We start from the raw sequence: 13,398 nt of genomic DNA on the forward strand, positions 1-13,398 counted from the left end.
GGCAGGCATCCACTTAGTATTTGGGGCTGGGACCAGCCCCTTAGACCTCTCCACTGATTCCCTACTCCGCGCTCAAGGTGCTTATTATGAGGCTTGTTCAGCACCATGCATGTGAGCGTGGGCACACACACATATGCAGTCTTCAAATGGCCCCCTTTACCTGTCCCTGCTCTCTCCTGCTTTCCTGCAGCATCCTTCCCTATCTTTGTATTCCTTCCTGCCCATCCAATGGTATAATTGTCTTCCCTTCCAGTTCTTTCTCAGACAAGCAGTACTCGTCCCTTCTTCCATTTTACACCTTTATTTCTCAAAATCTGGGGCTGATTCCACTCTTCCTGGTCTCTGCCCATTCACGCATTGCTCTCTAGCCCTCTCTCTTGATGCCTGTAGTTCTTTCTGTGGGCCTCTTGGCATTGGCTCCACAGCCTGCTACTGAGGTCCCGGTGTATGTGTATCTTGCCGACTTTCAATGAGGTGTTGGTGCGCTTAGATTGTAACTGTGCTTTTTCTCTGTATCTCCCTGCCCGTCCAAGCTCTGTGCCTTGTAGGCAGTGTGGTAAACGGAGAGTCAGTGTGGCTGTGTTTGAGACCTCTTCTCTCTCATCAGTGGTGTTGACTCTGCCTTTATGACAGCAAGGGGGCTGAGGCACTCTGGTGGGTGTGAATGTGAGTCTCTTTTCAAGTGATAGAGTACTGGATGAGACAAAGTTTCATTGTGATGGCATAAGTGCTTAACAGGCAATTTAGGAATGAGTGTCTTAAAAGCCCTGCCCCTAACCTTAGTGCTTGGCATGTCCACTTCTGCCACCAGGTTTTCCACTCCTGGGTAAAGATGGAGCGCTTCCCTGACTCTACGTTCCTGCTCTTTAATAGCAGTATTGATGCACTAGTGGTAATTAGGTTTAAAAGAAGAAAAAGTAGCAAAGGATCTTGATACAGTGTGGCTTTTAGGAAAACACTATTGACTTTAATTACACAAAGTACTGTATTTACTTTTCCCCGAGACATGCTCCAGTGAAGGCGGGCTTGGTGAGAGTGGAGCCCAGAGCCCCAGCCATCGAATTGGCATTGATTGTTTGATCATCCCTGGAAGTTTATTGTAAATGAAGCAGCATTTACAGTTCTGGTTATTCCTGGAACTGCGGCTATAGTTAGGAATGAGTTATTGGAGTGGCAGCAGAGGCATATAGAAAAGCCGTCATTCTGACTTGCGGTATTTATATCATGTTGTTCTTTGGCTGGCATCCATCATCCTCGCAGCATCGTGCGCTGCTGCCATCAGGAGCATTATTTTGGATCTCAGCAAAGCAGTGTGGTCCTGGGAGCACATGGGAACCGTTTCTGTGGCTCTTTGTGAGTATATAACCCCTGGCGACGTGACAGAAAAGGAAGCAAAGGCGTGTTGCCTGCCTAGCTCTGTGTGGGAGGCCTGGGGACACCAAAATTTTCCTCTCCGCACCTGGGATGATGATGCCAGAAAAGCATGTTGTGGGCAAAAACCGTTTTAATGATTTTCAATGACCGTTCTTTCTGTCTCTAGAGGGTAGAACACTGGAGTGAAATCACTCTTCCAGGTGGATGTAAGACTATGAAAAGTACCTGGGAGCCACAGAAGGTGTGTGGGGTGGGTGGCATGTTAGAGCTGATATTCTCCCCACCCTTGGAAATGCAGAGAACAGGGTCCTAGGACTCAGAGGTCACATGTCTGATTCCTGGCATTCTCTGTGATTAGCCTAAAACTGCTGGTACATCTTAGGAGGGCGAGGTGCATGTGCCCAGCTCCACGCATGAGCTGTGGGAGGTGACCAGTGTGAGGGTGTTCTTTCTCCCTGGCTGGATTTGTGTCCCATCAGGCTGTCATCTGGTTAACTTGAGACTATGACCCAAATATGAGTGCTTCCTGCACGTAAACTCTTGTTAGGCCTTTATATGCATTACTCTTTTAACTCTTTACGGATACGGTTGATCTCTTTCCCGCTATGTAGTTGATGAGCTCTGGTAGCATGGTGGCTAAGTGCTGGGCTACTAACAAGAAGGTTGGTGGTTCAGACCCACCAGCGGTTCTGTGGGAGAAAGTGGTGGCAGCCAGCCTCTGGAAAGATTGACCGCTTGGGAAAGCCCTGGGGGCAGTTCCGCTCTGTCCTACGGGCTCATTAAGAGCCGGAACTGACTCAACTGTAATAGGACAATTTACAGCTGTAAACATGTTTCTGCCTCAGTAAATGTAGTTGGGGGAGCCCGATGGACTCCAGCCCATCCTTTCGACAGCTCTGCTGTGTCATCTCAGCTTCCGGACTGTTTGTGACCAGGCTTTTGCTCAGAGTCCGTTTATTCTTTAATTCTCATTAGCAACCTCCGGCAGTGCTTCAGCAGCCAACATTTTTTTTTTGAGCATTTTCAAATGTACCACAGTGATTTTCCCATCGGATAAGTTGTTTACCTCGTTAAATCACTCTTCTTTCGTTTAATACTTAATGGTGTATTGAACACCCATGATATATTAAATATGTTACACTAGACACGAGAGCCCCCCTCCCCTCCCCCAAGAAAAGAAAAAGAAAAGCTTGCCCTGTTAGAACTATATATTTATATCAGGTTTCTTTACCACTCTCAGACTCGTGCCTTCTTCAGGCTTAAGATCATTGGGCTTAAACATTTTAGTAAAGTATTGATCAACTAGTTCCAAAGCATGTTCTAAACTGAGTAGTTTTTCTTTTAAAAAATTTGGAGTTCACACTTTAATCCCCCCTCATTTTGTGTGCATATTTTTTACTTCGGAAAGCAAAAGCTTTGCTGTCTTTGTAGTTGTTGCATGCTTCTGAGCCATTTCCAACCCAACCGTGGGCTGGAGGAGAGCTGCCCCACGGGGTTTCTGGGAGCAGACCACCAGAACTTTCCTCCCAAGGAGCCACGTCACAGTGTGCTCCCAAGGCTGCTGCTGTAGGGCAGCGTGTGAAGTAAATCACCACAAGCCTGTCTTTAATAAAAAGGTCAGATACCCACTCTGTGTCATTTTGATTCCTTCAGTTGATTTCAACTCACACCCTGCTTGTTTCTAACTCACACCCTGCTTGTTTCTAACCACGTACATCAGACCGCGTCATAACGAATGACTATGGAACAAGCACTTTGCCCTCAGCCGACTGTTAGTCCATGATGGGCCTGGCGATCTGCTCGCTGTAAGAGTGCAGCACGGAAAACCCTGTGGGGCAGTTTTACTTCTACACACTTGTGGTCACCTTGAGTCAGAATCAGCTCAGTGGCAAAGTTACACCAACAATTTTTATTTCTAGTTTTTCCACTTGCCCAAATTTAATTTTATGTTCTTCCTTAGCACAGGTTCTAGTATTTCAAGTGATATTCTTTAAAATGTTTAAGCAAGTTCTCATATGTTCAGAAAGAGAACTTTAAAGTTCTACAGCCTCGTGAAGTCTATGCTATCTCATCGATTGCAATTAGTCTCTGTCCAGACGCACAGACTTATATTTTCCGTGCCCTTCAGAATGTGTCAGATGTGCACTACTTGTCTCTTGGTGAGACCTTGAGAATTTAAAGAAACGTGAGAATCTACCAATGACCTTAATTAAAAGGAGACAAATCCTAAAGTAGCCATTATACTAGTGAGTGTACCAAATATGTAAGAGCTTTTTATTTTCTCCATCATCACTAGTATTTTCTCTTAAAATGTCTTTGATTGCTCCTTTGTCCTTTCTACTTTCTAAGCTCCTTCGCAATCATTTGAGTTGGGAAATTGAATCCCAGTGAATTAAAGTGTATTTATTATCCCCCCCTTTATCGGTTTTTCTAACACTTAGTTGATCTGATTTCTTGTCCAAGTCACGAAACTGGATAAATACTTCCTCAGGGTTATGTCAGGGGAGCTTGGGAGGTCGGGTGCTAACAATGAGTACAAAGAAAGGGGAACATGTTCTAAAATTGATTGTAGTGATAATTGTGCAATCCTTTTTAATGTACCTAAACCTTCTAATTATATATTTGAATTATATATGTCTACAACTTTTTTTTTTTAAAGAAATCAACTGGAATTGGTTCCACCTCCCATCTTGGAATGAAGGTCCTGTGGGGCGTGCTGGCTTCCCAGTCTTAGTAGCGATCTGTCCCCAGCTCTGTTCCACGGCTCCATGGATACCTGGGAATATCTGGGTGCTGATAAATGTGTGCATGAACTCTCAGAGAACAATCATCAGTATTGACTTGGAAGCCACTTTCAAATCATTAGGGTGGTTGTGTCTTATTTGCCGAAGTAATTAGATTCAGCTGTAGAGAAGCAACCAGGAAAGTAGGTAAAGTAATCCTGGGCTTCTTTTTGATTGTGGAGTGGTGCTTGATGGTAAGACTGGGACCAGCCTAATTTTATTACTGCAGAACCAAGCTGGTATTTTCACTTCCTATAAAACATTGGTTCCCAACTTTCCTAATGCTGCGATCCATTTTCGTTGCGACTTCATAACTGTAAATTTGCTAATGTTATGAATCGGGCGACCCCTGTGAAAGGGTCATTTGACTCCCAAAGGAGTCACGACCCAAAAGTTGAAAACCGCTGCAAGGGAGGGACTTTTATTTGCTGCCTAAATTTCCTATGTGAGGATGGGTCAAGCGATATTAGGTGAACTGAAAGCTCGAGTCAGATGTATTGCTTTTTATCTTGCCATGCTTTCTTTTGCCATGCAATGAGGCGGAGACAGCCTGGGTTGAGAGGAGGGGAATTCAAAGGGAAAGGGGACTGTGAAGGGAAAGTGCCCAGCTGAGTGTCCCAAGCTCTTCGCTCACAGCCTCAGGAGAGAGGGGGTTGGCAGGAAAGGCACCTGGTCTTCCCGAATGCTGGGCAGCGTGCTTTACACCAGGAAGCAAAAGCCCCTAAATGCCTTTCTCAGAGTAGTGAAAGTAATTTCATTGTGGATGTTTCTACCGTAAGATGTCTGCCTGTCCTCCTGTGCCCTCATCAGTCTTTCTTCCTCCCAAATGCCCTTTCCTGCCTGCCTGCAGGGTTTGTGCTACTTCCTTTGTGAAAATGCCTTACGCTTCCTGATGCAGTGACCTCGGCAGCTGACTTGTTGATTTGTCTTTGTCTTTAGCTCAGCTCTGAACGGACTTTTTGGAAAGTGGAGAAGAAAACCAAGTCAGCTTTTGTGGGGTGTTCGACAACCGAATAAATGCAGGTATGTAGGTCTGCATAGTTTTATAAAAAGGATGCTGTCGAGCTGTTGAAAAATCATGACCTTGTGATCTTGGCTATATACGGCGAGCTGTGTTATTGCCTTTAGTTTATTAAATGGACTTGTTTTTTCTTCATTTTATGTGTTGAATGTGCATGCTTAAAATTTTTCCTGGAGTTCAAAAAAACAACAACCCAGGAAGTTAAAAGAGCCCTGTGATCACTCCTGGATAGTCATCATTGCTAGCAATTTGTGGTTTGTCCCTCTGGGTCTTTACATACGCCCACTCACCCACTGCCTTCAAGTCAATTCTGACTCATATCAACCCTATGGCGCAGGGTAGAAATGCTCCCGGTGGATTTCTGAGACTAATTCTTTATGGGAGCATAAAGCCCCATTTTTCTCCCCAGGAGCCACTGGTGGTTTTGAACTGCTGACCTTTTGGTTAGCAGTGCAAAGCTTAACACCCTATGCCACCAGGGCTCCCACGTGCAGACACATAACCAAAAAGATCATACTAGGCATGTTATGCTTTTTACCTGGAAATACATCCTGTGTGTCTTGCAATACTGATTGGCCTTGCTTTATCTAAACCCTTTTAACAGCCTCCCAGCTCTTCCCTTGTGGCAATATAAATGTTTAGAGTCTTTCCCTGTTGGGCATTGTGAGGTTTTCTTCCCCCGCCCTGCTTCAAACGGTGTCATACCGTCCATCTGTAATGATGTACACTTGCCTGATGTGTGTCCTTGTTCTTCAGTGGTGTGACACAGTCATTGGATTCCTTCATGCCATGTCTGTGAGGGACGCTCAGGAATAGAGTTTCACCTTGCATGATGAAGCCGGGTTTTAGTGACTTATTCTGTCTTAGTTTCCTAGGCGGGGTGGGGTAGGGGAGGGGAATGGGATGTAGTGGAGTCAGGTTGGGTACAGGCCAGTGCTGGGTTATAAAATGATCTTGCCTGTTGATCTGGACCTCAAGGTAAGTTAGAAGAATCTCTCAGCATAACTTCTGAATGGCCGCCCTCGGTCATTTTCCTACCCCGTCCATGTGGCTTGGAAACATGGAACCCTAGGCACATTTCTGAGCCAGCCCCGGGCTGAGCGCTGGGGACCTAAAGAGAAATGAGCCATCATGCATGCCGCTTGCTAGTCAGTAAAGGAAACAAGCAGAAAACCCAAAGCTGATGGGAGTCTTGACTTTGGCATGGTCCGTGGTTTTGCTATTTTCTAGGAGTAGCAGTAGTATTCGTAAGTAAAAACATCAGTCCAGGACACCAGTGCTTCCAGAGCAAGCCACATTCGCCAACCCCAATTTGTGCAAGCAAAGAAAATTAAATTGGGCCACATCTAAATGGACTCCGTGGCGGTGGGCTTGGTAATTGATGAGTTAGTATGCACAAGGAGTTACTGCGGATGCTCTGCTCTGATGGATTTGCTTGGGAGGGGCAGGAGCAGTAGGTTTCCTTCTGCTGGTTTTGCCTACCCCTTGCACGTTGGGCCCACAGATGACGGCGGAATCTCCTTTCCCTTCCTCCGCAGTTTCTCAACATCAAGGAGGACTGCAATGCCATGGCTTTCTGTGCTAAAATGAGGAGCTCCAAGAAGACAGAGGTGAACCTGGAGGCCCCGCAGCCCGGGGTGGCGGTGATCTTCTACCTGCCTGACAGGGAGCCGCTCCGGCTGGGCAGCGGAGAGTACACGGCGGAGGAGCTGTGCATCCGGGCTGCACAAGAGTGCCGTGAGTATGGGCACTGCCCGGGCCCCGGGAGGGGGTGGGCTTCCACCGGCCACTCCATGTCAGGAGAGCCATTTCCCTTCGGGCAATCTCACTTTCTTCACCTGCAACCCAGTAATCGCTTTCAAGCCTGGTGACCCCTGTGTGTCAAAGTGAAACTGAGGTTCCTTACAGTTTCCGAAGTAGATCACTGAGTTCCTTCCGTCCAAGTTGCCTCTGGGTAGACTTGAACTTTCAGCCTTTCAGAGAGCAGCCAAGCAGGTTCTCCCAGCCAGGTGGCCTTCCCCAGGGGCTCCTCTGCAGCTGTGAAGGAGCCTTACCCCCTGCTCAGTCGTTGGTGGGCACTGGGATCCCAGGGAAAGATGCTCGCCTTCTGCGGCTTCCTGCCTGTCTCCAAAATTGAAACAATAGCAGTACTGCATTGTTGCTGTTAAGTGCCATGGGCGTGGTTCCTACCCACAGGGGCCCTGTGCACAACAACCAAACCCTGCGCCGTCCTGCATATCCTGACAAGTGTTGCAGCCACTGTGTCAACCATCTCATGGAAGGCCTTCCTCTCCTTCGCCGCCCCTCCACTCTACCAAGCATGATGTCCTTCTGCAGGGACTGGTCTCTCCTGACAATATGTCTGAAGTATTTAAGATGAAGTGTTGCCATCCTTGCCTTTAACAAGCACTCTGGTCTTACTTCTTCCAGGACAGATCAGTCCGTTCCTTTAGCAGTCCATGGTACTTCCAATAGTCTTCTCCAGCACCACACATCAAATGCATCGCTGCTTCTTTGGTCTTCCTTATTGAATTTCCAACTTTCACATGCTCGTGAGGCAATGGAGAATACCATGGATTGGGTCAGGTGCATTAAGCAATAGCTAAAGGACCTGGCACAGAATCACAAGCTCAACAAGTGGAATTTATCACCACTTAAAAAAATATATATGCCAAACCTCTCTGGAAGGTTTGGATCCATCTTTCTGTGAACAGTACAATCTACTCTCTCTAAATAAATATATATTTTTAGTGAGGCTCGTCTTTCTACAGTTAGCTCTCCATATGTAGAACGTGGGAAAACAAATGAACAAAATAAAGGCCCCTTCACTGCCTTTTTAAATGTGGAGTCATTGGCGGCGATTGCCTGCCTGATTTTAAGACGTGAGATTTACTCAGAACCTGTCATAAGACCTCATCCATGTAGATTGTAGTAATGGTTGCACATCCCTGTGGATGTGCTAAAATTGAACTGCGCATTTAAAGTAGGTGGGTTTTATGTTATTTAAATTATGCCTCAGTGATGGTGTTTTTAAACATATCTAATGATTCATTTTAACTGTGATGCCAGAAAGTCTGAACCAAGCTTGCCTCTCCATCTGTCACCCTCAGGATAACTCTGTGGATTTGTTATTTCAGTCATTGCAAGAGTCACCCAACTTGTTAGTAGCAGAGCGTGTCTGCAGAACCCCCTTTGCCCCTGATCAATGTTTTTTGTTCAAGATGTATCAGAGCTCTAATAGAAGAACTCCAATAAAAGGGAGCCGTTGCTGCTGGAAAGAGGATCTGGTGGACCCTTAGTGACTCGGCGTAGCACGGACTAATGGACTGAGTTATAGATGGTTCAGAGAGATTATTAGTAATATTGGAAAGTTGTTTTGAGTAGGTGTTAACGTGCACAAGAAACCAGGTGTACACAGCAGCTGGAGAAATATTTCCAGTTTGCAAAACCACAAGGAAAGGTGTACTTCTGAAGTAGTTTTTAAAGGCTCCCTCTCCCTTGAGATTTGGTTTATGTGTTTATCATCTTAGCCACGCTTCTTGACATCAGTTTTATCAGATAGAAACTTCCATTGGTTTGCTAGTGATGGTCATTTGCCCAGAACCATTGGGCTACAGTTAATGAGGGACCAACAAATTTCTGTGAAGGAGGATGCACAGGGAGAGCCTGTGAGCCTGACAATGGACTTGACAACTGCTACTGAGGCCTCAAGGTCTTTCAGTGTTGGGGCGCCAGTTTCCAAGGCCACAGTGTGGCCAATGAGTAGTGTCTCTCCCATAACTAAGGAGAACGTTATACAAGTTTATTGTGTGTGTGAAGTACCAGAGCAGTTGTAGCTTCCATTCTTGTTATATGTAAGTGATGTATTATGGGGGTAGTATTATTTTCTTTCTGATTTTTCACCAGTGTCAGGTAAAATGTTGTTCTTTAAATCCTAACTATTTCATCCCTCAGCTGTATGTTGGTTTGAGTCCTAACTCTCATTTAAGCAGCTGAGTAGCCTTGTATAAATTCCTAAATCTCAGAGGCTGCAGTCTATTCATCTGTGAAATGGCATAAATACTGACTTCATTGGATGCAGGAAGATTCAAAGATAGTGAATGGACAGTGGTTTCGTCTGATGCTTAGTCCTCAGTAAAAATGTAGTGGTGGTGGTTTTAATTGGTATCCAGCATTTTTATGTGAAAAGGTGTCTTTGATCTTTCTTTTTATGGTTAGTAATATTGTTAGAATCAGATTTGTGCTAGAATTATAGGCAGTTGTATTATTATAAGTAAACTGCTCCAACTATATGTATGTAAGTGTGCAAGAATGGATATGTAAAGATATATATTATTAAGGAAGTTCTGTGTTTTCAGGCCAGTCTACCAAAGTCAAATTATGAATGGAAAACTATAGTATAGTCGAAATAATGATATAAAGACCAACCACCCTTGTTCTTAAAGGGCAATGTGCTTTAAAGTTTAGTTCCATCTTTTCTGACTACAAGGAGGAATCTAACATCTGAGGAGTCATGATGGCGCTGTTAGGTGAGCATGACCATTGGACCACTCACCGTGAGGTCAGCATTTCAAACCCACACCTGCTCCACAGGAGAAAGGCAAGGCTGTCTGCTCCTATAAAGAAATACAGCCTCAGAAACCCTAGTGAGTGTCACTGTGAGTCAATATTTTGGATGGCGGCAGTAGGGGAGTGAATAACATCTGAAGGTGTACTGCTCATATTTCTGGGAAGGCACAAATTGGACATGATATGCGAACTTCTGTGTCTGCATGGAGAGATACCCCTTGTTAGAGAGTGAGGGAGGGTCTCGTCAGCACCAGCCTCTCAGTAGAATGCCAATTGTCTCAAGTTCTGCCCTGTGTTCTGGCCGTTATGTCCTCTGTGCCTTAGACTGAGGCCTTACTGCACACGACAACATCACGTCTGCCACCCCCACGCCACCCCCACTGGACTGTGAGCCTTTCTTGATGGTTCAGAGTGAGCAGGAAGGTGCTTTCTTGGCTTCATAAGCTTCCCTATCTTTTCTAACATTCTTGAAGGAGCAAGTGGGGCAGAGAGGCAAGGAACCAACTTTGTTAAGCATTTATCTTTGTGTCAGTTTGTTACTAATAAAAAGTATTTATGATAACTATACAGAGTGCTTAAAAGTATATTTATTATTAATGGTAATAGATTTTAATCACTGACAAACCTCTTTGGTTGTTATTTACTCTAATACCCATTTCTTAGGCAACTGCCAGGAACTTTCTTGCATGTCTAATGCATAATCACAACATGGTAGCGTTGTTTAAACCTTTTGGTTAAGAAAGAGAATGGGAGTTCCCAAAACTCCCAGCATGTTTCTGACTACGATTCGCAAGGCAACGCATTGTGTGTGTTCTGCACACTGTTCAGGTGGCCTTTTTCTTTCAAAAGCAGAGCCTGGTCAGGCTCCACCATGACGCTGGAATGAGCAACAGCACTGCAGGTTTGCTTCTAAATGGTCATCATCTGTTTCATCAGGAGGACAGTGTGTATTCCCGGGAGCCATGTTCTTGCTTTTAGAATTTGCCTGATGGAACATGTTTGGATGGCGTCTTTCTTCTAAGAAGATAGGCGTGTAGTTCTGTTTGGATGAGAGAATTCTTAATTTTTTCCCACTCTTAATCTTTGCACTTGATATATTTGAGCGGCAGATGGCCAATGTATCTGTATTTAGTTTGCTGATACGTTCTTCACTCTTCCGCAGGTATTTCTCCTCTGTGTTACAACCTCTTTGCCCTGTACGATGAGAACACCAAGCTGTGGTACGCTCCGAACCGCACCATCACTGTGGATGACAAGACGTCCCTGCGGCTCCACTACCGGATGAGGTACAGAAAGCACAGAGCCGAGCCCCCCCCGACTGCCTCATGCAGAGAGGGATGGCTGTTAGCTTGGCACCCTGAGTCATTTATCAAGGATTGTCATCATTTTGGTCATTCTTAGACTGCCTTCTTCTTTTTTGGTGTAAGAAGAGATTTCTCCAATCTTTGGAATTCAATTCAAAAATGAGTTTGATCACCCTCATCCACATTTTGGAAGAGAGATCTTTGATGTAAACAAGCGTTTGAATAGGATTCGCATCCTGCAGGAGAGGTTTTCAGGTGGGGAATGAATCCCTGTCATGAATTGAATTTAGTGGGTTCTGCCCAGAACCTTTTAAAAGAAAGATGCAAGAGACAGTGGATTATCATGAGAGTATATTACCTATCCTAAGGGTATTGTTTCCTAAAACTTTGCTTTCAGCTATATAGTCTCATGTGTCTGTACCAGGTCAGAATAAAAACGATGTTTCTTATGAAGAGTGCCAGTTAAAAGGCTTGAGAAACACTGAAATGGTAGTACAGTATAGAAAGTCTAGGTTAAATCTGTTTTTCTCCTGCTTCATGGTCACCTGTCCCATATTGCCAGACGTCATCCATTGTGGCAAGGAAGTTTGTTCCTGTCCTCTCTTGAGTTTGCAGGTATACTTTTTCAGTAACTAGAATGGAAATTATGATTGTAAGACCTTACCGACACGTTGCTGTGTGGTCAGCAAACATGCTTATAGATAGCAGGTCACTTTTCTGAAAGGGTCTTCATGTATGCAGGTGTGCTGAAGGCAGTAAGTTAGCTCATACTCTAATGGAGACAGGGCAGGCTGAAGAAGGCCTCGGAAACCTCCCTGCCCTCTGTAGTCTCCTACTGTTCCTCTGGGACGTGGGTGGAGTGGCCGCGTTGCTGATTGACTGGGAGGTTTCCCTCAGTGGCAGCTGCACCAGATTTACTGTCTTTGCTGATCAATCTAGGGCTGAGCCGTTCTCTCTTCCTTGACCTACTCAGTGCCTCACCTTATTAAGAGGCGAGGCATGTGCCCTGTGAGATTTCATACCCTAGACTTACTGAGACACTTCTACCCCAGCCAGCTGCGCCAGCGTCATCTTGCTTTCCATGGCCTGGCAGTTAAGCTGTGTGATCCAGCATGGAGATGTGTATTTGCAGCTTCAGTAATTAAGGTCTAGCTTTTCCCCCTCAAGCTTCCTATACTTGGCTCTGAATTTAGAATCGGAGAATTTGGGGCTTGCAGGAATGACCCACGTTTGTGTAATGTGTCTCCTCCTCCTTCCGTGGTCTGAAAACGTGCTCAGAAAAGGGAAGTGAGTTTGCCAAAGTGAATTGTCTTGTTAGTACTAGAATCTTCTTTGGGACACAAGTCTGGGGTGGGGGGTTGGGGGTTGTATGAGCACCTCACTCTAAAAGCTGCCTTTAATGGGTCCCCAGAAGTGCATGGCTGCTTTGTTTTTGTCACCTTGACTTTGTGCCCGCCAGCATGCTTCAACAGGATACTGCTCTGTTACCACAGGCTCTTTGAAGTGGGGAGTAAAAATGATACCACCCAAAGTTAAAATATTTGCATTACAATAACAAATTATACAAATGCTGAAACCTCCTGATCGCACAGCTAAGGGATGTGTAGCATGAAAGGAAATGCTAGTGACTATTTCAGGGGGATCCCAGCTCTAATTTGGGGAATCAGAATGGTTTTGTTCCTTTAGATTATGATTTTTATCATATATTTTAATATAGGACAAGCATTTCCTTATTCTTATTTTTAAAATCCATTTTTATTTTTTTGCTTTTTCATCCAAAGAATTTCGCTATCCATTACTAGAGTCTTACAGAAACCAAAAAGGAAATCTTTGTGTGCGGGATTTTCGCAGACACGGACTGTGTAATACACTTGCAAAGTCTCTCCGGTTGATGGGTCTGTTGGTTCATTTCCCTGCCGCTGTCTTCTGCCTGCCAGCCTGCCTGAATTGTTTTTTCACATTGCTCTGAATAGAACAGCTATTTCATTACACTTACGCATTTTGTTTTTTTCATTTTATTGTTCTCCATTAGCGCATTATAGTGTCAGAAATACGTGTCCTAAGTTTGAACACTTTCATAGTTAGAGTTTAGAATCTGCTGGGATTGCACCTTCTTGTTTTGTGTTACTGGCAAATAGCAAGGTGTTGATTTTGGTAGTTACCAAATACGTTTTCTTTTGACATCTTATTAAATAGAAAGCTGTCAACCTTGGATGATGACAATTAATGGAAGTCCACCCTTGTTTTTGTTTTGTTTTTTAACATTTTATTAGGGGCTCATACAACTGTTATCCCAATCCATACACACATCAATTGTGTAAAGCGCATTTGTACATCGTTTCTCAAA

At 44.7% G+C, this 13,398-nt stretch overlaps 1 protein-coding gene across 3 annotated transcripts in view; it reads left to right on the plus strand.

Annotated features, from left to right (window-relative positions):
• JAK1 (Janus kinase 1) overlaps positions 1–13,398 on the plus strand; it is an 85,086-nt gene that overhangs the window by 29,930 nt on the left and 41,758 nt on the right. For all 3 annotated transcript variants that reach the window (XM_045292167.1, XM_013003832.2, XM_045292168.1), the window contains exons 2-4: positions 5,097–5,180; positions 6,717–6,915; positions 10,910–11,033. In XM_045292167.1, the coding sequence (XP_045148102.1) occupies positions 5,175–5,180; positions 6,717–6,915; positions 10,910–11,033 (329 nt within the window). In that variant the 5' untranslated portion in view covers positions 5,097–5,174. The remainder of the gene's footprint in view (positions 1–5,096; positions 5,181–6,716; positions 6,916–10,909; positions 11,034–13,398) is intronic.

Source organism: Echinops telfairi, unplaced genomic scaffold (assembly GCF_000313985.2).
Source record: "Echinops telfairi isolate 266 unplaced genomic scaffold, ASM31398v2 ScPeMD7_443;HRSCAF=831, whole genome shotgun sequence".
Lineage (NCBI taxonomy): Eukaryota > Metazoa > Chordata > Mammalia > Afrosoricida > Tenrecidae > Echinops > Echinops telfairi.